Source organism: Dermacentor variabilis, chromosome 10 (genome assembly GCF_050947875.1).
Source record: "Dermacentor variabilis isolate Ectoservices chromosome 10, ASM5094787v1, whole genome shotgun sequence".
NCBI classification, from domain to species: domain Eukaryota; kingdom Metazoa; phylum Arthropoda; class Arachnida; order Ixodida; family Ixodidae; genus Dermacentor; species Dermacentor variabilis.
Genome location: NC_134577.1, coordinates 84,138,419 through 84,163,412, shown reverse-complemented (window position 1 = coordinate 84,163,412; position 24,994 = coordinate 84,138,419). Strand labels below are relative to the sequence as shown.

Genomic DNA, 24,994 nt, shown 5'->3' with positions numbered 1-24,994 from the left:
ATAATTGTCCTGTTAGGCCTTGTCTGCATTCTGTTGTTCATCACAGGGAATTAGTAACCTGCAGAAACTGCTGCTGTTTTCTGATTAGTTCAAGCGATGTACAATGACATGCTACTGATATCAGATCATCTACCTGCATTTATGCCCATTTTGCTGCCGACTGCTGACCATACAAAATATGCTGAAGAACTTGTCAAGCTGCCTAAGCAGTTTTGTTTTCTACGGCTACCCCTCCCCCTTCCCCCCCCCCCATCCACGTATTCAATAGGCAAATAAAGTTTGAACCTAAGACTGCAGCTTTTCCTTTCAAGAGTGCTGCCGCATTTCTGACCAGAACTCTTGAACGCTGCAACTTGAGCTTTTGGCAGCAACTGCTTATGATGCATCAGCTTTAGATTACGGCTTAGCCACCATGTACTCCTAAAACACTGTTGCTAAGCTTCAAGTGCTTTCTCATTTAAAAAATTTTTCTTCAACGCTCCCCGGCCACTGCCCCGGAACGCTCTCAGCGCAGTTCCAGTGCAGTCATAATACTGAAGCGGAAGCCCCTAGTGCACACAAACCTCTCCTTGCAGAATTTGAGGAAACGGGCCTCCTCCTCGCACACCCTCCAAGGCGAACCTCAACACCACATAGGCGCAATCAACAGCTGCTGTCAAAAGCTTTAGCAGTTGAATCTGCCGAGGTTCATTGATGCTGGTAAGAAGCCACCACATGATCCGACAGGCTAAGAATATTCGGCATCAAGAAGCCAGCGCAACATACGTTTTCTGCCGAAAAGCACACAAGCACATCTTCAAGCTCACTCTGTGAAGAGTGTGCTTCTCGATCAGCATTAGGGCTCTCTTAAAGGGACACTAAATGCAAAGATTAACTCCAAATAGACAGATTGATTATCCGAAATAAACAAATGTGCCAGTGACACTGATGAAGCAGAGCTTCCACAAACGACTAACAGAAAGGCAAGAAAATGCAAAAGTGGAGTCGCTCCACCAGTTACGAAATTCAGAACCAGCTACCAGCGGTGTGTGTCATCTGGAAACGCCTTGCCAGTGGCCAATACAGTGCAAATAATTGTGCTCCGTACAAACATGGCACAGAATGTGCCTTGGCCAAATTTCTTGGGATTGTTCGGCAGAATTTGTTGTTGCTACCTCTTCGCACCAGTCTGGAAAGGTTAGGTACGGTAGTGTGGCGCCCTCTCTGTGCTGCCTTCCAACTCATTGGGAGCGGCAGTGCCTGCCAGAACATGGCTTCAGAGATCACTGGCACACAGAGCCCCCTGCGCTGCCTCAATGTATGGATGGCGTACCTTCCTGTTTGCTGGAGTTATCAGGTGCCTTCAAAAAGACGTGTTTATCAGCAAATGAAGGTCATTCACTAACACAGAACAAACGGAGAGAGCTTTCCGAGACAGCAAGCAAATGGGCTAGCCAGCTTAGACTTGCCGTTTGCCTTTAGTGTCCCTTTAAAGGATTGAAGCTGATGTGAGATGTCACAAGAAAGAAAAAGAGAAGAGAATAAGCAGTCTGCGCAAGAATTCTGCAATCCCCTTTGAGTAACTTTCATGAACTTCATGTCTGCCCATGAGAGAGCAATCCTAAATAGTTTCCTTTAACTGCAGGGAGAAAAACTCCTGGGTCAGCTGCCAAATTCCAGAATGCCTTGATCAGGGTTCAAAATAATCTGGCAAAAAGCAAGCACACAGACTACAAGTGCATGCACGGGAAACTGCCTAAATAGTGCACAAGATGACCTCGCTGTTGTGACCACTGCGTAAACTGTCGTATGTCAGTGCAACTGGATTCCCATGGCCAGCACGTCTTTTCTACTCGCTCATTCCAATATTCTGAGGTAAGCAGAGCTTACACATTCACAGCACAAAAATACTCAGAACAACGCAACAATGGACTTCATAAACGTCTGGTTCGAAAGGCAGCTTCAGCTTAGGGCCCACTCTGATTTCCCTGTTCAAATACACGTGTAACACAGAAATGCTCTCATCAGGCAACTGCTGAACTGGAAGAATATTTATGGCATTCAAGAACGAGAGGTCAAGTCAACAAACAGATGGAAGCAGTCTTCTGATATTGAGTCTAAGAATGTTAGACAAAAATTGCCAAAGTTGACAAACATTAAAAATTAAAACATGCATACATAACATATTTGCTGTCTACTAACTATGCAAAATAAGAAGAAGAAGAAGCGAAAAACAAGGTAACGTATGACGTACCCTTAGTGCACTTTAGTCTCCTTCTGCCACATGTAAGCCCTTTCAACGAGTGTATACTAGAAACAAAATCTAAAGGTATCTCCAAATGTCAAAAATGTTGTTTCATGTATGCCTTTAAATTGACGACTTCATTACTGGGACACCAATTCAAGGATTAATGTGAACCCACTGTACTAATATGTTAGGTGCATCGTTCAGAGTGACAATAGAGCAGACAAGAGTAGTACTGTACGTACCAGAGCTTGGCATCTTGTCAAACCCTGTGTTTAAAATCAGCAGCGGCGCTTTGCCACTTCCACTTTGTGCCGTGAATGGATGCACCTTGCTTACCACATGCAGCAAACAACTACCAGATCTGGTCAGATTCCTATTGCAAAGTTATAGCAGAGTGGGCATTCAGTCTCGGCATGGCACGTTGCCCGCGTTCTACATTGAGTGCATTAGCAGTGGGCAAGTCAAAGTCAACAGTGCGTATTAGCACACTGCCCCTAGCAGCACACTACCCGAGGGCATTACAGTGCTACAATCCTTCAACTACAATGCGAATCACGGATGGTGCCTTCGTTACTTGCCCACAACCTTCGTTGAAAGCATGTTGTGTGGCTTTTGTTCATTAACTTTACGGCTCCATTTTGTTCATTGGTTTACAGTGCAACCTTTCCTTAATGTAACTGCATGTTTACCATATTAACGGTGCCAATTCTACACACAACTTTCAGGAAGCTAAGAAAGTGAAGACCGTAATCATTTACAATGTGAAATCCAAGTAATGGTGGAGAAGCAGTGCTGGCCATGGATACAATAGTCTGATATATCAACCAGTGTACAGTCAACTTCCATTAATTCAGCCCCACCTACGATAAACCACATTTTAATTTGAATGCACCGATAAAGTCTCAAATGACACCTTCGCATTTTAAAATACTATTTACTTTGAACGCAAGATAATTTGAAGTACTTTTGTAAGACTTGTTAAAGTCGTACGAAAGGAAGTCAAGCATACTATGTAGAAAGTAACTTGTGATTAAAATATGCTCAACTTCAATAAGGTCAATATTTCAAGAAGCCATGAGTGCAATTGAAGCCACCTCACCAAGTAAAAAAGACAAAAAGAAAACATCCATGTCCTTCCAAACCTTCTAAAGCTGGATGATCTTCCATATCAGTCATTTGTGAAAACACCTCCACTAATATTTATAAGATGCCTCAAGGTTTCGGCCAATTCGTTTACCTTTAATGGGAACAGCGCAAAAATTGGATGGATGAAACAAACAGACAACACACAAGGATGTGTGTCATCCTTCTTTTTTTTTTTAATTTTACTTCTGCACTGTTCCCATTCCTCAGTCAGTATTCCATCCAGCAATCTTCGTAAACAATTTCATGGCACACCATGCTGGAACAGGGCTCCCAGTCTGCTATAACTCTCTACCGAACCGCTCAATCCAGGCATATTTTGTAAGCCAATGCCAGTGACGGCCGACGAGAAGAGGAGGAGGAGGAGGAAGAGGACAAGCCGTGCCGCTGCGGCTCAGAAGCTCTCAGCCTTGAGGAGGGGCGGCCTTCGGAGATGGTGGCCCCCAGCGCCACCCACCTGCGTACAGGAAGCAGACGACACGGGCGCGCTGCTGCCCATGGAGTCTGGTGGCGGCAGGGGCAGCGGCTTGGCGACACCGATGCGCACGATGCCCCGGGGCGCCCCCTTGAGGGCCTGCACAGCGGCATCGAGTCCCGCGTGCTGCAGCGGCACGTCGTTGACGAAGAGCAGCCGGTCGCCCGGGATGAGCCGACCGTCCTGCTGGGCCACACCGCCGGGCACCAGGCTGCGGATGACGATCACCGTCTCGCTTGGGTTCATTGGGTCCTGAGAACAGAAGGCAGTGGAAAGTGTAACGACTGCTGCTCATAACCTCCCGTAATCACAGTGGCCGCAAGACGTAAGAGGCCTTCAAGGTGAGTGACAGAAATGTAGTTGGTAACAGCTGTACAGGGTTGTCCACTCTTAGGAAAAACAGGCGAGCACGTAGCCGCGCTCCGTTGTGCGCCACACGCGGTCACCAGGACAGCTACTCGTGTAGCTGAGTTTAGAGCCAGAGGTGGCACCTACGGCAAGTCATCTGCTACTCTGGCGGCAGGCGCAAAGCCTCACCTGATACTGGCACCGTAGCTTTGTTTGCATCGCCGTGCATGAATTCCCGTTTTTCGTGTAAGCCTTTGCAAAGCACTGAATGTTTTATGGCACATGGCACAACAAACTGCTTCAAGTGGCGAACAAGTAGTCTGAGAAAAATTTTTTTAATGCGTGGACATTATAGAGCTATACTTCCATAGAAAATCTGTTCGTTCGTTTGTCTATAACATGAGACACGATGCACTTCATAGGTATAGTACATGAGGTCCCATAGTGGTATATATCAGAATGCTTTATGACTATGTATGACTACTGAGATTTATGATTATGGCTATATATAGCAAGTACTGAAGAGGCATTAGGAGTAATTAATGTTCAAAACTAATAAGATTAATTATGAAGAATTAAGACTAAATAAGACTCCTTAAGACTAATAAAGGACAAAAAGAGCTGATGGAAATTGATTACTCATCACTACTAATTATTGGGGCGTGTGAATATTCGATTATTATAGAATATTATATTTTTTTAATATTTGTATTTGATTAATAAGAAGGTATCCGACAATGTTCAAATAATCAGTTAGATACAAATATCCGAATCAAATCGAATACATTGCTGGCAGTGCGAGAGCAAACACGGTTTTTAGCATTTGTTTCTACCTAAACTAAGAATATTGGGGCGATTTAGTGCTGAATTTCATGCTGCTAGCGAAACTTCGCCTGTAAAAGACACTTAGCCATTGAACGTCTAAGCTTTGTGGGAAAGCCAGCCTCCCAGTAGCAAGGGGCATGGGTTTGCGAACAGCGGGAGTGCGCTTTGGCTTTCTTTTTCTTTTTTCAGCTCCCCCTCCCCCAATTTTAAGCTTACTGCTTGACAGCAAAAGCGATGAGTGACGATCGGAACAGGGTCAAATGCCTCCGAGTTTACGGGCATTTGATGCAGTGTAATAAGGCAGAAGCTGGCGAGGTCAGCTAGTGGGAATTACTAAATTTTCCAGGTTAACATGAGCCAAATACACAATGTTGCAGTATAACGGCTTGCTAGTCTAGCTTTTAACATTGACAATGCAATTACAGTGTTCCAACATAAGAAATTGACACAACTTGCTAATAAATGCATGTGCATATCCTTATTCGATATTCGATTTGACATTCGAAGCTAAGCATGCGTGTTTGATTTATGTTCGAAAATTTTGTTGTCTGCACACCCCTACTGATTACTAACGAAGTAACCACGAGGTCAATTAAAAATAATCTAGGATAATATAACTAGCCTAATCAACAGCAATAAATGTTTCATTAATTAAGCTTAATTAAGATTAGTTAAGTATACTTAACAATCACACCTAATTATGATTGATTAACAATAATTTGGTTAATGTTAATCATGAATAACTAGGTGTAACTAAGATGGCCTAAGCCTAATTAAGAATAATTACGATTACATTAAGTACAATCAGGATTTTTAAGGGTAATGAAGATTAAGTCATATTACATCACTTCATCCAAGCTCAGATTAATTTCCACTAGGTTCACCAATTTGATAATTGCAACAGGTAATTGCAATACTTGCAGCACATTGCATCGACCTGAGTGCAAGATGAGGGACTGGAAATAATGCTTACGCATTATCTGACACGCATTATTGACGGCATGTCGTATGCATGGTGGGTACGCCTATGTGCCACTCGTCTCAAATTACCTAATCAACTCCTAACAAATATTGGCACTGCTCAGTCCAACTTTTTACCAGTAGCGCTGCGATGTGTTAAATAGGGAAAAGCGACGCAGTCAAAAATTTTCCTGAGGTTATTCAGTGACACATGTAGTGCGTGTTAATGTCTGTTTTCGTGTTAGGTCGTTTTGCCGCTCAACACAACTTAGCCATTCGTTCATTAAGATGGTGCGGTTGCATTGTTATAGCAGCGAAGTTGTGTGTGTTCGCAGTTTGTGATTCAACAGTAAATGAATTGGCCGAGCAGGGAGCATACACTAAGCCAAGGAAGACAGCGAGAAAGACCGTTCATGCAAGGAAAAGGGGCGACGAAAACTTTGTACGAAACGTTCGTGCTGTAACATGCGCCTCAGCTCCTCTGACCTTAGACAAGTCATAAACACAGTCACGAAAAACGCCAAGATGTCCCTCACAAATGCGCAACATGTCATGTAGCAAGTATTCTACAAGCACTTCTTTACTCTTTTGAGCAGTTTGTTCAGCGACAAGCTATAACAGCCAGCGATTTACATACGATGATACGAAAAACTTTCCGCCGGGCATGCTGCACTGTGATGTAAGCAAATTTATGACGCCAGAATCAGGCGCGGTTTCGTGCGCGCCTTCACAGTAGCAGACGACACGCTGCAGGCCCCTCCTTTAGCTCGCAATGCGCATGTGCAAGCAGTTCATCCAGCGGCCGCATGTGGTGCTCCACGGAGCGCGGCCACGTGCTCATGCGTTTCCCCTCAGAGCGGATGACACTGCACATGAGTACCTATGCTCATGCAAATTCCCTTTGTAAGTGACTGCTCTGATTGGCCACCACCCCGATAGCTTATCATGCCAATCACTATTGACTGTGGCTGGAGCCAGAAAGTTGGTCAATGAGGAAACTCTCTTAAGTAAGAGAAGTTTAGTTAACACGAGCCCAGCAGATGTTTACTAAGTTTCCTTGGAAAGCTATAAACATTGCTGTAGATGTCGGTCAGTATTGGTGGAAAGGCTACAAATTGCACTCGGTGAGCTTGCCCAAGCAGTGTGCAACGTATCACTGGATGTTGTAGGAACTGCTGTAATGACTTTTTATCATCAGTTTCAATTTTTGTGGAAAGGAGGGAAGTCGACCATACTAAGATTGTTTAAGTACAGGGATTGTGCAACTACAGCAGTGCCGTTTTGTGACTAACACCCGGCGACTAAGCATACTGATGGGGAGCATTATCATGATGCAGTGATGCCAGAACCGACATGTCAAATTCTTTAACATAGTCAGCCAAGCATCCCACGCTAAAATCATTAACTATTTGCCCTGAAAATATACCCTGGGGACGATCAACTATTTGTCCATTGCTGGTCGACAAACCGTGCACAGCAATGGTGGAGAACTTGCCTGGTAGTCGAGGATGCTGAAGCCAAGGCCCCGATCCCCCTTGAGCAGCTCGACAACGTGGGGCTCACTGCTCCACATGGCGAGGCCCGTCAGGGGCTCGAGGGAACGCGACCGCAGCTTGACCAGGGGGCCCCCGCCGGGCAAGCCCTCCTCCCAGTCCGACTGGGCCAGCGATCCATCCGACTTGGCCTTGACCAGGGCGGGCAGCGAGCCTGACAACAGGGGTGGCGGCGGGGATGCTGACGACGACGACGAGGGTCGCTGCGCCAGAGGGCTCTGCGCCATACCTGCAGAGCACAGAACGGGCGAACCGGGGAGTGTTTACACGCAAACAAAAGAAATGCTCTTATGCTAGAACTACGAGTTTTGTTTCGAGTGCCAAATAACAATATATTAATACTAAGCAGGGTGCAGGTTTGGGATGGTTGGTTGGACATAATTAAACTAACAGAGTGAAAGTAGAAGTAGGGACACAAGAGAGGATAAGGGACGAAGCACTGTGTTTTGTCACATGCCTTGTGTCCTAGTTTGGACACTGGACATGTCAAAATCTCGATTATGAAAAATACCAGAGACAAGTCACTACCCAAAGGTTACTATAGCTTATGTGCAACTTCAATATATACCATCAAAAAAGTGAAAGCAGAAGATTGTGGCCCTGGGGACTTCCAATTAATGGCATCATCAAACCATGGCACATGGCTTGTGGTTGTACTGGATTGTACAATATCTTGCAGGAGAAGCCCTGATGTCACTCCCAGGACCGGCACTTATTGTGGGGAAACTACTACTCTCTACCTGCCCATTTTTTTCCACTCACGAGTCAAACATGTCTCTGCACGTTGCGATGCGCCTACCATGGTAACATCAAATAGTGCAACCAGAGCCCCAAACGTGGTGTAAAAATTTATGCCCAGAGCCATAGGCAATTGCAAAAGCTGAAAATATGTCATGGCCACAATATTTGACAACATGGAGGCCATGACCTATTTTCTCTTGAGGCGCACATGACCAACAAGAGATTGGTGAGATTGGGAGATCGGCCTTTGAGATCGGTGTTGGTTACTCAGAAGGAGCCTTCGCTAGAGGCGCAATTCAGACACGGTCTATTTGCTCCATGAACGAGGAGAGCAAATGGCACGTCGGCGGCGGCAGCAGCAGCAGCAGTCTGGCTACACACACTGCAGGGCAAAGGCCTCCCCCATACTTCTCCGACTACCCCGGTCTTGTTTAGCACCCTCTGCTGTGTCACAGGTCTGACCACCACCGTGGTCAGTTGCTTCGCATCTGCTGGGGACCACGCAGGTTCCACTAAACTTCACCTGCATTTAGGATTGTAGGGGAGTCTTAGTACTTTCCATCCCTGTTTCCGCCCCTCTGCACACAGGTTGCCTCAGCAACAAGAGCAGCGCCGCTTGCACTAGCTTCTTCACCCAGCTGCGTCGAGTGATTACGCTGGCAGGGTTCAACTGCTTATTCTTCCTCCCTTCTTTCTGTCAATCATTGCTTGCACCCACTTGTCTGCCTGCTTGCTGTCAATTTGTTGTGGCCTTGCATAAGAGTGGCGAACTGAAAGGCACAATCAGTCCGCACACTGCAACCAAGCAAGGCGAGGATCCGAGTCATAGCGTTGAGTTGCAGCAAGCTCGCAGCTTCCCAAAGACACTCGCTTCATTCTCGTGATGGAGCATGTCACTGGTGGGGCAACAGCTAAAAGGCGTGACAGTTTAGCTTTTTCATGGTTCAGTTTCAGTTTTCTAAGGGAGAATGTCCAAGGTTTATTACGCTTTAAACTTTAGCAGTGTCAGCGATACGCATGTCCAGAACCGGTTATGAACTTCTCGGACGATGGGCTTCAAGTCTTGCATTAAGATCCATCCGCTGACCCATTGCCAAGCACACTGTCCTGGAACAGTACCAGTAACGCTGTTGCCCGTAGATGCCGGCGTGTTCATGATGCCAAGTTATGTGAAAGTGATAGATCAGGAATATTACTGGTGCCATTCTGGCACCATGTGGAGCGGTCCCGAGTGACGTGATGCGCATTCCCCACTTCTGCCTGTAGCCTGATTGGCCTTATAACGAGCTGACGCTAACCCACAGAAACCACTTGCCATAAAGTTAATAAACCCTCCCGTTTCCGGGAATAAAACAGCAAACAATACTTTCTAAGGAAATAGAAGATTGACACTACATGCAGTATGGCCCACCATTAAACTGAAAACCCCATTGGTATTTAGGGCAACTTCACTATTTCACCAGCTTCAGAGGGAAAAAATCCTTGAATTATATTTGACAGTAGTAGTAGTAGTAGTAGTAGTAGTAGTAGTAGTAGTAGTAGTAGTAGTAGTAGTAGTAGTAGTAATAGTAGTAGTAGTAGTAGTAGTAGTAGTAGTAGAGCTGACAACTACCGTGAACGTCTGCCGATAAGTTTGTGTGCTTGCTTACTGGGAAGGATAAGTTTGCACGTGGCCATAAAGGCGATAGAGCTTTATACTGATTTTGCACAGCACAGCCTAAACTGACAGCGGGGAGCATCAAAGTTGTGAGGTGTCGGCACTCTGCAATGACCTACGATGCACACAGGGCTGCACCTGCAGCCTTACCCATCATGAAATTTAAAGTAAACATCATTTTATTGAAGTACAACACTGAGCAAAAGTCTGCAAATGAATTTTCTGATGTGCTGGTGCTCTAAAAAAGAATGGGAAGATTTCATTGCCACAATTCCCATTTTCACGCCGCCCAATTATTCGGCCATGTTTGCGGCACTGTCCGTGTCTGAAACTGGTCGGCAAATGAATATGTGTTCGTAGTCACACGCCAATGGTTGCATTATGTTGCATCGCAATCTAAACGCAGTTGAGTCTTCAGTGAGTATCTCTAAGCCTGCCTCGTGCAAAGCACCCAGTAGGAATTCAGAAAAATAGTTACACGAGTCAATACGGCATGCATGCTTTATTGTGTTGAGCTATCCTGCAAGGCAGTGGTAGCCACAGTCAACAAATTTTGGGACGGTTTACACAGAATCCTTGACTTTAAGAAGCAACATTCTTCAAGTCCTAGTTGGTCTTCAGTCAACTAAACCCCCCGCTGTTTACCAATTACTGTGCACGGGATTTTGAAATACGGGCCATGGTGAGCTTAGCAACTGGTACGACTGTAGAGCTCCAGTAAACATTTCATGTACATTGGCTCTGACGGTACACTGTTGCCAACTCCACAAGCACGGCTTGTGTTTTATATTCGACTGCAACATAAAATTAACAACAGTATTTCTCATCTATGCCGCGTAGACAGACTGTGCAAAGGTGATCCGAGACTCACCCATGTAGCTGACATCATCACACGCAAAGGGGTCTGGCTCGTCGGAGGCGGCCCGCGAGGGTGATCGCCGGGCGCTGCTCATTGGTGGTGGTCCGTGCAGGGGAAGGGGCGGGGGCAAGGGACGGGCACACACCAACCGCACATGCAGGGGCAGCTGCTTCAGGGCACCCACCACCTCGCGATGGTGCAGACCCAGCAGCTGCTGCCCATTCACCTGCACACACACACACACACACAAAAGAAAAATAATAATAAGCAAGCAGGGCACCCTACTACAATCACCAAACATTTCATCAAATTATTTCACCTTTGCACTTCCAGTCTACACACAGCAGCGTCTGCTGAGCGTGGTCTCGGAGATCGCATTGGCATGCTACGTAACGTAGATACCGTAGCTGCCACAGGGTGCCACAGTGAACCCTCTGGCCACTGACACCCGCATGCTCCAATTGTTCTCTGTGGGTGACGAAGCTCCAGGGCAGTTGCAACGTGAGGCAGCTCCAGTAGCCACCTCATGTCAAGAGAGCGATGCACAAAGCTGAACCGGAAGTAGAGTCGTGAAGACGAAAACTTTTTGACGGGGCCTCACCCCCTTGCCATCATTTCCCTGTAGCTCCCATCCCATTAGTGGATACGAAAGGAGAGACGAAGTCGTGCATCGGTGCGATAACTATCTCCAACTCGACTTATACTTGAAGGATTCAAAAAATGTTCATGGCAGGAGTTTCACAAGGTAACATCCTTTAATGATGAAGCCATTGTATGATTAAGTAGAAAAGTGTTTCAGGGCCCCTTTAAATTCTTAAGTGACGTGTCCCGATCTTGAACTGCCAATCCCTTAACTTACTTCTTTTTTCTTCATCTCCTATAAGTCCGAATGCATCCCCTGCTTCTCTCTGACACACCTCCTTGGCAATCACTTGCAGCTGGCGCCTGTCATGTCAGCTAGCGCAACCAGTCTGGGCCACATGAGCGAAACAGAGGCACGCTGTTCCCTCTTCACACCCTCCTACACAATCCGGCACCATGTGGTTGGCGAGTTCACCATATGTTATATAAGGCCTTCTAATGAATACACCTCTACCACCAAGGTTTCATCCCCAGTTCGTGCCACATACCATTCTTGGCGTCTTTCTGCGACAGTTTAAAATTATAATTTCTACTTTGACTGTGAACACCACGCACGATTCCACCACTATAAGTCCCAGTCTTTTCATTTTCACCAACATCTGACGACACATTCTAGGCAGTTGTTGGCCCCTTTCTTTACGAACGAGACAGAACCAGCATCGTCTGTTCAAGAGAACTAAGGTATTTTTCTTTATTTATCACGAGTGCATAACTGCACCTGACCACTGTCTTCCTGTTCCTTCCTACGATGCCAACGAGTTTCTACAGGAGGAGTACTAACTTGCATCCTTAAAGTTGTTGGAACTCTGCTAGACACTTCTAGCACGTAACAGAATGACAATAAGCAAGTATGAATGCTGAGAAACACCTGCAAGATGTATTTAGTTATGCTAACTCTGGTCTCCGAACACCAGACCTGACGTCGTCGGCACAATCATGATGTCGACACGCAGCAATATTTGATGATGTCTTGTATCAAAGAGGTTAGGTACGATAATCTGCTCGTTCAAAGATAAAAGCGCTGTGTGCATTGCTCCTAGCTGCACTTGTGTGTGTGGCAGTTGCAGCGATCATGGAAACAGGGCAAGCCAGGGTACATAACGTCATGACATATCCGCTGCTCTTGAGTGCCGAAGCCAAAACTTGTTCACAGAAACAAGTATGATAGTAAATTGATTACGTTGCTTCAATGCTTGCCAGTATTTTTTTAGGCTTTTCAAGCAATGAGAACACGAAAATGGCAGGTCAGTACTGCTTCAAGGCAATAGACAGTTGCTGTCACCAATATTGCGGTGCATGATACTATTTGCACACGATGTCCTGGGACTGCGTTAGTCAGCAATACAACAAAATCAATGCAAGGCCCATTACCTTTCACTTCTCGAATTCTGTACTGCTGCATATTTTACAATAATATTGCAGTCAATCTGGTTGAACCTCATTACATAACAAAGTCAAACTGGGCCCGACAAGTTCGTCAATACATACTATACAGTCGAAACCACTTATAACAATATACAGTAAAACCTTGTTAATTCAAACTCTATTAATTCGAAATCCCTGATAATTCAAACGTTTTCTGTGGTCCCGTATTTCACAATGTAAATTTGACCAGATAGTTCGACCTGGCGGCCTAGGCCAACCCGGTTAATTCAAAGATTCGGGGTGCTATGCGGCAATTACAGATCCCTATTTCACCGCAAGCCAATCAATCAATCAAAAAGTGAGCTTTATTTAAACAAGTCAAGTAATGCGTACAAAAGTAGTTGGACCAATAGCCTATGTGGCTAGTAGCTGGTCCAATACACAAAAGTACATATACAGGTCAACCAAATACATATCTGCTCAATGAGTGAGAACATTTTTTACATGAACAAGTACTTTTTTTTTAGGGAAGAGCTATTACGTTTGGCTAGACAAGAAGAAGTGTTTACATACAAGATCAAAATTTCTGGTTACTTTTATTTCCACAGGCACAGTGTTCCAAGTTATAGCGCCAAAGAACTCTAATAATCGTTCAAAGTATACATTGCTGCAATAAGGAAGGTTTAAGTTAAAGTTAGTTGCTTGCCTGGTGTTTGCATGTGGGAAGTTAAATATGGTGTTGGGTAAGGGAAAGTTGGTGTTGAGTATTTTGTGAACTAAACAAGTGATCTTATAATTTCTTAATGCCGTGAAAGAAAGAATACGAAGGTCAGTAAACAGAATGCTACTTGGGTGATGAACAGAGGAAAATGTTATTATTCTTGGGGCACGTTTTTGCAACTGCACTATAGGTGTTAAGTAAGTGTTATATGTTAGGCCCCATATTTCACAACCATAGCTCATGTGGGTATGAAACAAAGAAAAGTATATGCAACGAAGCAAAGCACGAGGAAAATATTGCCGGGCACGGACCAGTGTGTAACAGCTGAAAGCGAGTTTTCTACAGACAACGCTAATTTGTTCTCTCCAGTGCAAGTGACTGCCTAAAGTAACACCTAAATATTTAAATGAATCAACACAATCCGGAGTTCGAAACGACGGCCATTCGGAGTCACGAGACGACACCACCATAGCAATCATGATTATTTATAGACGAAGTACCCAAACCGTAGTACTGCTAGCACAAAAATCAGCCCACAGTACGCCCCGCGCACCACCGAAATGTGCGCCTGCAGAGGAGAAGACGTGCTTCACTGCAATGCAGCGGGCATACTGGTTTTTGTCACGCGCTCTCATTGCCCACTCCTCACGCTCCTCGCTGCCGCAGCGATTGCAGCGTCAGCGCATATTCCGTGCTGCTGCCACTGGCTGCCGTTCGCCCATTCTCTCTTTGCGCCTCCGGCGACGCCTGTGGGCGTGCAACCCCGGTCTGCACTGTTTCTTTGTGAGCACTGGTTAGGGGTGTAGCAGCTAGCGTGGTGTTTTTTATTTTCTGAACTGTGCAAAAGTGCCAGTGAGTGAAGATGCCAACGTATAAGACTTTAATGCTGCAGCAGAAGTTCTGCTTGATTCAAGAAGTGGGTAAGAACACGTGTTTCAAGACCGAGTCGGCTGAAAGGCACAGCGTGCTCCTCTCGACGTTGTCCACAATATTGAAGAACAAGTCAAAGGTACTGGAGGCCTACAGCAAGACATATTCTTCGAAGCGGTTGCGAGGCCAGGCTCCCACGTACCAAGATGTGGAATCGGCTTTACTTCGCTGGCTGCAGAAAGCAAACGCAGCCCACCTTCCCATCAATGGAACGGTACTGCGGGAGAAGGCCAACGACTTGGCTTTACAACTTGGGCACGAAGAGTTCAAGCGTAGCAATGGATGGTTCAGCCGTTTTAAAGAGCGCAATAATTTGACCTTTGTAGCCGTCTGTGGCAAGAGCGGCAGCGCAAACGAGAGCGTCGTCGATGACGCTCTCATTGGCTCCACGCTTAGCGAGCATGGTGCAGACGATGTGTACAACCTTGACGAAGCAGCCCTTTTTTACAAGATGCTGCCCACAAAAACGTTCGCAGAGAAGTACACCGTGGTCAAGGGTTGAAAGCAGTGCAAGGAAAGAATTACCATTCTGTTCGGCGTGAATATGTGCGGTAAACACAAGCTGCCGCTACTCGTAGTTCGAAAGGGTGGGAAGCCTCGCTGCTTCAAAGATGCACGGCTGCCGCCAAGGGATGAGCTCATCTACCGGCGCAACAAAAGCCTGCATCACAGGCGCAACATTTGAAGATTACGTTCGGCAGCTTGACCGAGCCACAGGCAGGAATGTGCTCTTTGTTGTTGATAATTGCCCGGCGCATGGTGACAACCCACATCTGAAAGCTATCACAACGGTATTTCTTCCTCCGAACACCACGTCGACATCGCAACCAATGGACCAAGGCATCATTCACCACGTGAGGAAGATTTACCGCCACCACCTGCTCAAGCGCATGCTCCTTTGTTACGACAACAGCAAGGAGTACTCCATCGGCCTCCTCAGGGCCATATGTCTTATTGTGTATGCATGGAAGCAAGTGGAACCCACTTTGATCATGCGGTGTTTTGAACACGATGGCTTCTTGAAGGAAAGCACCGTCGATGCTGTTGCTGACCATTCATGTGCACTTCATGAAGAAGGAGCCGAGTATTGCGACCACATCAATTCACTCTGCGCAGAGGATAGCGAATCCGGTGCAGCCGGCTTCGCCGAGTATCTGAACTCTGAAAATGATCAACAAACGGGCTACTCAGACTTGGAGAGTGAAGCTACCGGTGATGTGACCATGTGCGGTGACAGCGACGACGACGACGCTAACAAGCCCTCCCGAGCACCTGCTCTTGGCGAAGTTACCGGATTGCTGAACGTTATTCGCAGTTTTGTTGAGTGCCATGGTGGAAATTCTCAAACGCTGCATGTAGTTGGCCAACTAGAAAACATGACCCTTGGAGCCTCGAACTACAGGACTTTGCAAACCAACATCTCTGATTACATTAAGTATTCCAAAGATAGACAAATAAAGGTAGCGCATTCCTGCAGTGAAACTTTTTGCCTGGATTGCATTTTTTTGTGTTCGGTTTATTCGAAAAACCGCTTAATTCAAATATATTTTTCGGTCCCGATAAGTCCAAATTAACGAGGTTTTACTGCATTTGGAAAAAAATGTACCGTAATTTTCCTAGGGTGACTGTAAACTCCGAAGAATATATTTTGCGTTGGTATATATGTACTGTTTATTCATTAATAACAACAATAAAAAGGGAAATAAGCTTATAAGATTAAAGATTTGATGCATTGTTATACACATAGCAGTTCAAGGCTTAGAAAATGCACGCACAAGAATATTTCGCAAGTCTCAAATGTTCCTGCTCTCACACAAATATTTACGTCCGTAGCGTAATCGAACTGCGTAGGTGAGCGCACTCAAGAAAACTGTGTGGTTGTGTGCCCGTCAAAAAAGCAAGACGTGTGACAAACTTGCACTAATCTTGATCTGATCGCCAACCAGAGGCGATTAGTCTTCACGAGTCTCAAAAAAAAAAATATAAGGAAAGAAAGGAAAGAAACCCATTCACGGCGGCATCCTTCGCATATGTGTACACCTGTGAGCAACAAACGAGCGAGTAATAGGCGGTCACCCTTTAAGGGATTAATACCAACATAGCCATCAGTTTTGCGGGTGCAAAACGCCTAAACCGCCCTCGGAACAAAACCCAAACAAACTGCCGCCTGCCCGCGCAAGCGGTAGTATATAGATGCGCCGGAGCAAACAAACCATGCAACGAAAACCGAGAGGGAGGTGCGAGAAAAAGTTCCCTGTATTCTCGCACAGTGGCAGCACATGCCAGGAAAGAAAAAATTATGAAATTGGTGCACTTTTTAAACGTACAGACGCCGGCGTAAATATACGGCAACAACCAATTTGGGCTTGTTCGCGGCGCACTATATTTACGTCATTGTCCCTGAAAGGGTTAAAATCGGTAATGTAATAAGTGGGTTCCACTGTACTTCTTTCTGTCAAAGTAAATTGCTTTAATATCAGTCTTCCGTGGGTTTTTTTTTTTTCTTTTTTTTCACAGATCAGTTATAACACTGGAGCTTTCTTGGCACTTGGAATATTCTTGTAAGTGGGTTCGACTGCATTCATTATATAAGCATCCATGCTGGCATCAGAGAAAGAAAGCCACAAGTTTAACATTTAGTTTGTTATAGTCAATAATTCGATCTATCAATATTTGTTATACAGCAGAACCTCGTTAATTCAAAGTCCGTGAAAAATAATAGAATTAACCGGGTTTTCAAATTATCAAAAATGGACGATAAACGAGAAATAAACGTGTGAAATGTGGCTGTATCAACACTGCACCTTTATTTCGCTTGAAAAATGGTCCCTTGAAGTACCGTATTTACACTATTGTAAGGTGATTCGAATGTAAGTCGACCCCCCCCCATATCGCGTGACAGGAAAAAAAAAAGAGAGAGCATACTTGAGGGCGCATTCGATAACGAAAATTTATTAGTAGCTGACATGGTCACTGGACTACTCATCTTCACTAGTGCTGCCATCGTCATCATTGCTACGGTCCCACAGCGCGTCGTCGTCCCGCAAAATTTCACATTTGGCAAACGACCGCACTACGACATCTTGTGGAACAGCAGCCCATGCCGAATGCACCTAACCACACGCAGCCGTCAGGGAGGCTCTTTTGACAGATACGGTTGGCGTAATTTCACGGTCTTCTGCCGCCAGTCACTCGTACTCGCAGCGGAGCAGGTCCTTAAAAGGCAAAGATCCGGGCTTATCATGAGAAGCCAACAAACAGACACCAAGGACAGCATAGGGGAAATTACTGGTGCTTAATAAATGGAATGAAGAAACGACAAATTAATGGAAATTAAAGTGGATGAAAAAAACAACTTGCCGCAGGTGGGAACCGAACCCACAACCTTCGCATTTCGCGTGCGATGCTCTACCAATTGAGCTACCGCAGCGCTGTTTCCCCATCCACTTTCTTGGGTATTTATGTGTACTAGTAGAACCCTGGGAGTGTTAGCCAGCGCCACCACTCACAGACCTTGGTGGCGGACGTGGAACGTCCTTCTTGCCGCAGGCGTCACGAGAACGTGATCTTTTTGGGTGAAGGCAACTGGTCAATAAACCCACATATGCTACCTGAAGGCATCAATGTTGCCGGATTCGAGACCCTCGTTATGTAGTAAACGAGAAGAAAGGGAGTTAACCGAGGGGCCCGATTTTTATTAGTCATATCATGACTAATGTTGACTTGTTTCATGACCATGTCGCACTTCACTGGCAGGGACCAATTGCGCATTTCAGCGACGTACGCCGCAAGCTTAGCCTACAGCTGCGGAGAACGTCCAGACTTCGGCACGTGATAAATTCCTCACTAGCCATCACAGGTGAAAATTTCGCTTCGCTGCAGTCGCCGCTCGCGCACCACTCGTTCAGAAACATCGAACTTGCGGCTCGCTGCGCAGTGATTTGTTTCTTCGGCATAAAGGATGGCAGCCCCCTTCGAACGCTGCTGTGAACGAGTGCCGAACGATTAGTGGGCCTGGAGCACTCATGATGACTGAGGGAGCATAGAAGTAGCACGTAGCCGGCAGTCAAGTGGAACGCGTCAAACCAATGCCTTTCGATAACTAAGCGCAACAGACAAAGAGAAACCCGCGAGTGGTGTCTGCTCTTCCATGAACTACCGATACTCCCTACAAGTGCCGCCGTATTGAGGGTGCCACCGCGAATAGAACAGCGGCGCTTCCATCAACTATTGACACCCCCTTAAGAGCTGTGTGCACTGTAAAACTCTCAAAAATGTTGAAAAACTCTTCCGAAAAGCGAACAAACATGTGGGATAGCGAAAAGCTATGGGTAGGGCCATAGAGCAAACATAAAATTCTAACTACGTTGTAGCTCCCGTTGGTCTTGCTTTTTTGGCGTTGCCATGTTTTGGTTTCGATTGTAAGTCGACCCCCCACTTCAGATTTTCAAATTTAAGACAGAGTGGTCGAGTTACAATCGTGTAAATACGGTAGTCATCGATGCATGACTGCTTGGCGCGGTAATTACTCGCACCGTAGGCTGCATCCTCCAGTGTGCTTACAGCGCGCAGCAATTCACTGTTACCACCGCTACACTCCACAAAACTGCGCACAACGTTCACCGGAAACAGAAAGTTGATTTAAAGTGCCGCCTGGCTGCCACTCCGGCAACTATACTGGCCTCAGAGACTGGCACACTAATTTTTTTTTTGCGGATCACGGAGGCCATGATTTAAACTGACGTATTATCCGGATATAGGTACGCTGGCACTTCAAATTATCCGGCAATATTTGCATGCAAACTGTTGGGACCGCCGAAAACCTTCGAATTACGCGGGATTTCGAATAAACAGAGTTCGAATTAACGAGGTTTTACTGTATCAAGTTTCGAGTGTACACTGTTCAGTTTTTACCTTTCGACACAGAAGCTCCATTATAGTTCAGTAATCCCTCATCACTCAAATGCTTGATGACAGATGGGGCTTCACTCTGTGGCTTCGCTTTTGACAACTTTGGTGCTAATTCTTGAAAGAATAACATGCATGTGGATCACACATAACAAATGGTACAAAAATAACGATAGAAATTGCACACAATGAAGCTAGAGGAAGCACAAGGGAAGTTCATTGGAACGTTAATAAAGACAAAGCGAAATGAAAGTGTATGAAAGCACCGCTCTCGGCCAAGGCAGCGGTGACTAACGTATTTACTCGCATAATGATCGCGCTCGCGTAATGATTGCACCCCTGAATTTTGTCGTCAAAATTATATTTTTTTCTTTCCCGTGTAATGATCGCACCCTGAACTTGTCACAGCGATATGTCGTGTGCCAAGTCTAGCTAATGAAGATCGTGCTTACCATCTGTCGAATGCTGTCAAATGCTACACGAACGACTCTTGATGACATACCAAGCAGTCTGCACGCACCAAACATTCTTAAGCAGATGCCCAATATCATTCTTTTCATCACTTTCCGCACTCCAATCAAAAAAAAAAAAAAAAAAAACTGCTACAACCAAACTTGCCTTGGCTTTATTACTTGTAGGCTTCATAATGGTTTTGGTCAACAAAAATAAAAAAGGCGCCTTGCGATTCTTTCTGTCTGCACTCGTGAGCATGCAACAAATCGCGAGTGGCAACTATAGCGGCCACGTTTACACTAATACGTTAGAAGTGTACCCTGTTCATAGGCTGACGCTTGTAACACAGCTAAGATATTTGCCCGCCCTTAGTGGAAGCGTGCCGGATTAGGAAAGTAGTAAAGACAAATGCCGCAGTTTCTGCAGCATGCCCGCCATGTCACTGGCAGCTACGTGCGCCGATCTCTGTTTCTGTCGCCTCAAAGTGCACATGGCTACGGTATTGTCGCAAACGTGCTGATATTAACGATATTATTCATTTCCGATACAGAAGAAACTGTCTCAATGCGTGTAATGTACTCACGAGAAGAACAAAAATCGCGTTCCGCGCGTTCAGCTTGCTCCGCCAGCCACCATATTTGTTTTGGTGTCCTGTACTGTTACAGTGGCAGCCGCCTGCTTGTTGACCTGCTGTCATCCCGCAGCAAACGCGGAATGAAAAAAAAATATATATTTTCGCGGGAAATTCAACCCGTGTAATGATCGCAGCCCTGAATTTGCGTCAATTTTTTTTTACAAAGAAATGCGATCGTTATGCGAGTAAATACGGTAACACTACCAGGGCTAACTCTGTACACGTACACAAATGCCCAAGATAGTAGGCAGTAGGATGGCTGCAGTTGTAGCTTAATTCATAAAAGCACTGCATGCATAATGCGGAAGCTGTAACTTAGGCTCCCACCTGTGGCAAGTTATATTTACATCCACCTTCATTTCACTTTACCTTGTTATTTCTACTTATCAATTAAACACAATTTTGCCAGCATCTTCTCTGGCTTCGTTGTCTGTTCCATCGTACGGCTGTGATCAACAACAAGAAATCAAGCTCCTCAGATCCCTTTGTTCTGCTCACCCATTCGAAAGAATTGCATTTTTTTTTTTCTGGAAATGAAAACGTGGTGTGCATTACAATTGATGGCCCACTAAAATAGAGGAAATGTAGGTCGGCCTCCAAGACACGGACTTCTAAGACGAGACAAGAGGAGATGCCACCGAACCTGGAGCAGCTCGTCCCCAGGTCGCAGGCGGCCATTGAGTCCCACGGGGCCGTCGGGCAGCACTGAACGGATGTAGTGGTGCGGGCGCACCTCTCGGCCGTCCTCGACGTCAACCGTGCCCTCGAGCGAGATGCCGAGACCTCCTCCAGGCTCAAACTTGCTCAGCTGGGCCACCTTGAAAATGGGCACACGGCAAGGGTGGTTGGAAAAGAATGAAAGACTGCGAGGAACTAGCAAGGAGACTGCGTGAACCATTCCACAACATGCTGGTTGCGCTTTTGCCCACTGCACCACTGACATATGTCCTCCCGATTTTTGTACTACAACGTTTTTTAACGTAACTTTCCTCTTGGCTTTCTCTATTCCTTTGCCCTGCATGCATTTCCATTCATGCGCGACATTCAGGTGTACACAAAATAGGAAGCTAGTTACGATGATCGCTGCTGTTTCATTCCTCCTCTTTTCCTACTCTATGGATACAATAAAGGTGAATTCCCTAGTTGATTTGATTCCGACCGAAGGTCCCAACCTTCGCCACATACTCTCCTATGGGCCAGAGCCTTCGTTATCTTGATCCTAGAATTTACACTCACCGGATAATTCACATGTGACTGGACACACATGCCTGATGCCAATCGTGGCAACAATGACTGCAGCGTCTAGACGACACCACAGTGGGCTGGTGCGGGAACTCCCAAGGCGGCAGCACCGCCCGCCTCTTGTTTTTTGTGCCTTTTCTGGCTCATCAACATTGTTCTCACAGTAAGGGTGGCTTTACTGGTATTGAGATGGGTAATTTGCTTATGCACCTCAATATATTTTTCCCTTTAGTGTCCTTTTAAGGAAGGACCGCTTCACAAGATTGATATTCTGTATGTTCCGATTTTGTTTTATGAATCATAATCAGTGCAAGCAATGTTATTTGTTCTGCCATTGATATATGCTCGCCGGACAAGGCATAAGGGCTAGGATGCTTGCTCATTTGTGCTGAACTTCTTTACCATGAGCTATCTCAAGGGCAGACGTACAGTACCAAAGATACAGTTGACAAGAAGCATGCACTGTGGTGCAGAACCCGCTCGCCACGCATGCATTGATGAAGCCCGGTGCCAAACTCAACAACCTCAAATTATCTTATAAACAAAGTCCTACAGCACAGTGAATAAAGTAAGCAAGCAACCGGAGTAAGTATCAGACACTGCTTAGCTTTTAGTCTACAGAGCGCCACCACGCATCAGCCCTTGATGTAGAACTGCTGCATTTAACATGCAGCCTCAGAGCCCACATGGCCGCCTAACCTACCTAACCCACTGCAGCCTCATGGTTCGCACATAAAAATAGGATTGAACTGTATTCTGTTGGCTGTCACAATGACTGTCTTGCTACCTGTAAAGCCATAAACAAATGCAGCCAATAAATGCAGTGGTGTCATGCTTTATATTCTGTTTCGTGGTAGATTTCCCACTTTAGCACCATCAAAACTAAGCCATGGCCCAACAATGGCGCAATTTGGGTTAAAGAATAACATTTCAAAGCAGACTGGCACAATTGGAGCAGCATTCTCACAATTAAAATTTCCATTATCTAAAAGTAAACTTTGCAGGTTTCATATTTTTCCCTAGTGCTGGAACGAGAGGAATGCTACTGTTTATTTCTGATTTTTTGCTTTTAATAAATTAAGTGCCCATTATATCTGGGAGCATAACAGAACGTGATAAATACTGCCAAATGGAGCCGTGTGCCAAGATGCCTTTTTTTCTGCCTGTTTTGATTCGACCCCATGGATAACTTGATCAAATCCATCTGTCCCATCCAGAACACAATACAATTATTTGACTGTACTGCAGTCAAACAATGTTATCACAAAGTCGCATTGGCTATGAAGATACCATAATTATATATACAATATTTATTATACACATACACGCATTTATCACTGAGAAAAATAAAACTAAAAAGCAGCACAAACACAGGCACGCCTCCAAAGAGTCAGTAAAGGGCCTCCTACAGATTTTGATGGCCCATTGGCAGCATCTGCACCATGCCAATGACAGACTCAGCAACAAAGATAAATTCCTACATGTGTCCTGTACTGCTATGAACAAGCAACCATGCAATCAGTGTTATCGCGCAGTATAGGTACACTGGCATGCTGAGTGTGGTCCAAGCCATGCCGCCGCCACTGCCGGACTTGCCAACATTAACATGGTAAAAAGCACAGTAAGAAGCACTCAACTGTGCTGCTATATGCTAATGTGGACGGACCTAACAAGCGCCTAGTTCTAGTTATCGAGAAGAGTGTGAGGCCCCATTGCTTCAAAGGCAAGAGGGGCCTTTCTGTAAAATATGTGGTCCACATAAAAAATAGCCCACATCATCTTGGATGATGTCGGCCATTTTCTCAGAATGCATCCTAGCATTTGACTGCAACATGAGGAGCAAGGGCCGGCAAGTGTTCATGTTGCTGAACAATTGCTCCACCCACCATATTTCAGATGTGGAGCTCACAAATGTGGAGCTGAAGTACTTTCTGCCCAACTAAACTTCTATAATCCAGCCAAGGCGTAATAAGAAGCTTTAAGTGTGGCTACTGGCAGCGAGTGATGCAGCATCTCCTTCTGAATGTGGAGACCAGCCGAAACACAAAGCTGGATCTGTATATGGCACTGCAGATGATGGCCGCTACACGGGCTGCAACCGAACCTCCAATCATTGTCAAATGTTTTCACATGCAGGCTTGAACCTCAGCGACCTAGATGCCGACTCACTGAGGATCCTGCCGACTCCAACGGAGCAATTCCTTTGTCGGCAGAGACAATTGCGTCCTGGGCAGCCTTTCAAGTTGCTGAAAATGTGCCATTTGGTGTTGAGTTGAAAGATTCCATTGATGTTAACACTGATGTGATCACCCATGAGGAACTGAGTGGTGAGGGCATTGTAAAAAGTGTTCGCGAGAGGCAGTCAGATGAAGACAATGTGCCAGACCTGTGGCCTCCGCCGGCCCCACCATGCATACTGGATGTGTTTGATGTTGTCGGAAACTGCGTGGCTGTTCACGAGGATGACATTGCCATGCAGCTACTTGTCGAATGTGAAAATCGCATCACAGCGCTTCTGGCAAGAAAAAGGAAGCAGTTGACAGTGCTTGAATTTTGGAAATAAAGGTTTGTGCGGTCTACCAGTTCAGGTCAGCTATTTTTTTTTTTCGAACATCACAACGGAATTTTCACTTCAACAAATTTTTTCTCATGCACCGTCAATTTTGGTGTAGCAGGACTTAACTGCAGAATGTCCACGACAATGATGGCATGACGACTACGTCATGGTGGTGACAGTAGAATGACCACAACTGCATGTTGACTGTAAAATACAACACAACAATGCTGATGACATGGTGATGTTGGAATGAAGACAGCGTGATTACGACAGCATGAGGACAAGATATGACGGCACTAGAATGACGACTTTATGTTGACGAAGCAATGACGACTGTATGACAATGATGTAATGACAGTATGACAATGGCACGACGACGATAGAATGACTGTGTATCGCCGACAGTATGATGACAACAGCTTAATGATGGAGGGATGACGAAGATGGCACCACCATGACAACGCCACAACACCCACAAACGAATAACAACTTTATGAAGATGCATTGATGACTTCACATGATGAAGACGGACTGATGGTGACAGCATGATGACAGCAACACGATGACGATACAATGATGGCAAGGTGATGACAGTGGTATGGCAACAATGGTAAGACCAACTGTGGACTAGCGACAAGTGCATCTGTGGAGTGACGATGTGACATCGGCGGTGTTCTAACAACACGACAATGCTGTGACGACCACGAAACAATGGCAACGGTATAACAACAAAGGAATGATCATGATTAAATGA

General features: G+C 45.6%; 1 protein-coding gene across 2 annotated transcripts in view; it reads right to left on the bottom strand.

The window, feature by feature from the left end:
• The window catches only part of LOC142560752 (multiple PDZ domain protein-like), a 311,252-nt gene that overhangs the window by 220,218 nt on the left and 66,040 nt on the right, over positions 1-24,994 (bottom strand). For both annotated transcript variants that reach the window (XM_075673072.1, XM_075673073.1), the window contains exons 12-15: positions 21,085-21,258; positions 10,801-11,014; positions 7,474-7,760; positions 3,828-4,097 (exon numbers count right to left, since the gene is read on the bottom strand). In XM_075673072.1, coding sequence (XP_075529187.1) covers positions 3,828-4,097; positions 7,474-7,760; positions 10,801-11,014; positions 21,085-21,258 — 945 coding nt within the window. The remainder of the gene's footprint in view (positions 1-3,827; positions 4,098-7,473; positions 7,761-10,800; positions 11,015-21,084; positions 21,259-24,994) is intronic.